At 40.9% G+C, this 513-nt stretch overlaps 1 protein-coding gene across 1 annotated transcript in view; it reads right to left on the reverse strand.

Annotated features, from left to right (window-relative positions):
* The window catches only part of LOC119586532 (zwei Ig domain protein zig-8-like), a 130,137-nt gene extending 129,630 nt beyond the window's left edge, over nt 1-507 (reverse strand). The window contains exon 1 of the mRNA XM_037935286.1: nt 324-507. Within this exon, the coding sequence (XP_037791214.1) occupies nt 324-396 (73 nt within the window). The 5' untranslated portion in view covers nt 397-507. The remainder of the gene's footprint in view (nt 1-323) is intronic.
* Nucleotides 508-513: the final 6 nt, after the last annotated feature.

The raw sequence follows: 513 nt of genomic DNA on the forward strand, positions 1-513 counted from the left end.
CCCTCCTCGAGTCCGCTGAAGCGAGGTCGCTCATCGCGTCCCGAGCTCTTCCTGTGGTCGTGACGAGAGCCTTAACTCCTTCGTCGCGGGAAAGAAATCCTCAAGACGTGACCCGATAATGTCTTCCTCCTCATGACATTAAGCCAACTGCGTATCGTATTAGATTACAGTTTGGTGAAACAGACACGAAATTTAAGAGGAAATTGTTGTGTGTGTTGGAGGGACGTGGCGCCCGGAGGGTATCAGATAATATCAATATAGTGGTAAAGTTACTGATATGAGGGGAAGTATCTAATAAATTTAATTATATGAATGTAACTTACCTGAAGACGGCAGGATTGAGCCAAGGAAAAAGAGCCAGTAGAGTTTGTTTACACACATCGTACTCTTTATCATATAGTATGCTTTTTCTTATTTCTTTTCTCTGATTTTATTATAGTTCTATATAGAGGTGATATCATTAGAGTGTTGCATGATAGAAATGTTGCACCGGAAATTAATCAGAATTCCATA

The sequence above is a fragment of the Penaeus monodon genome, chromosome 21 (assembly GCF_015228065.2).
Source record: "Penaeus monodon isolate SGIC_2016 chromosome 21, NSTDA_Pmon_1, whole genome shotgun sequence".
In the NCBI taxonomy this organism is placed as follows: domain Eukaryota; kingdom Metazoa; phylum Arthropoda; class Malacostraca; order Decapoda; family Penaeidae; genus Penaeus; species Penaeus monodon.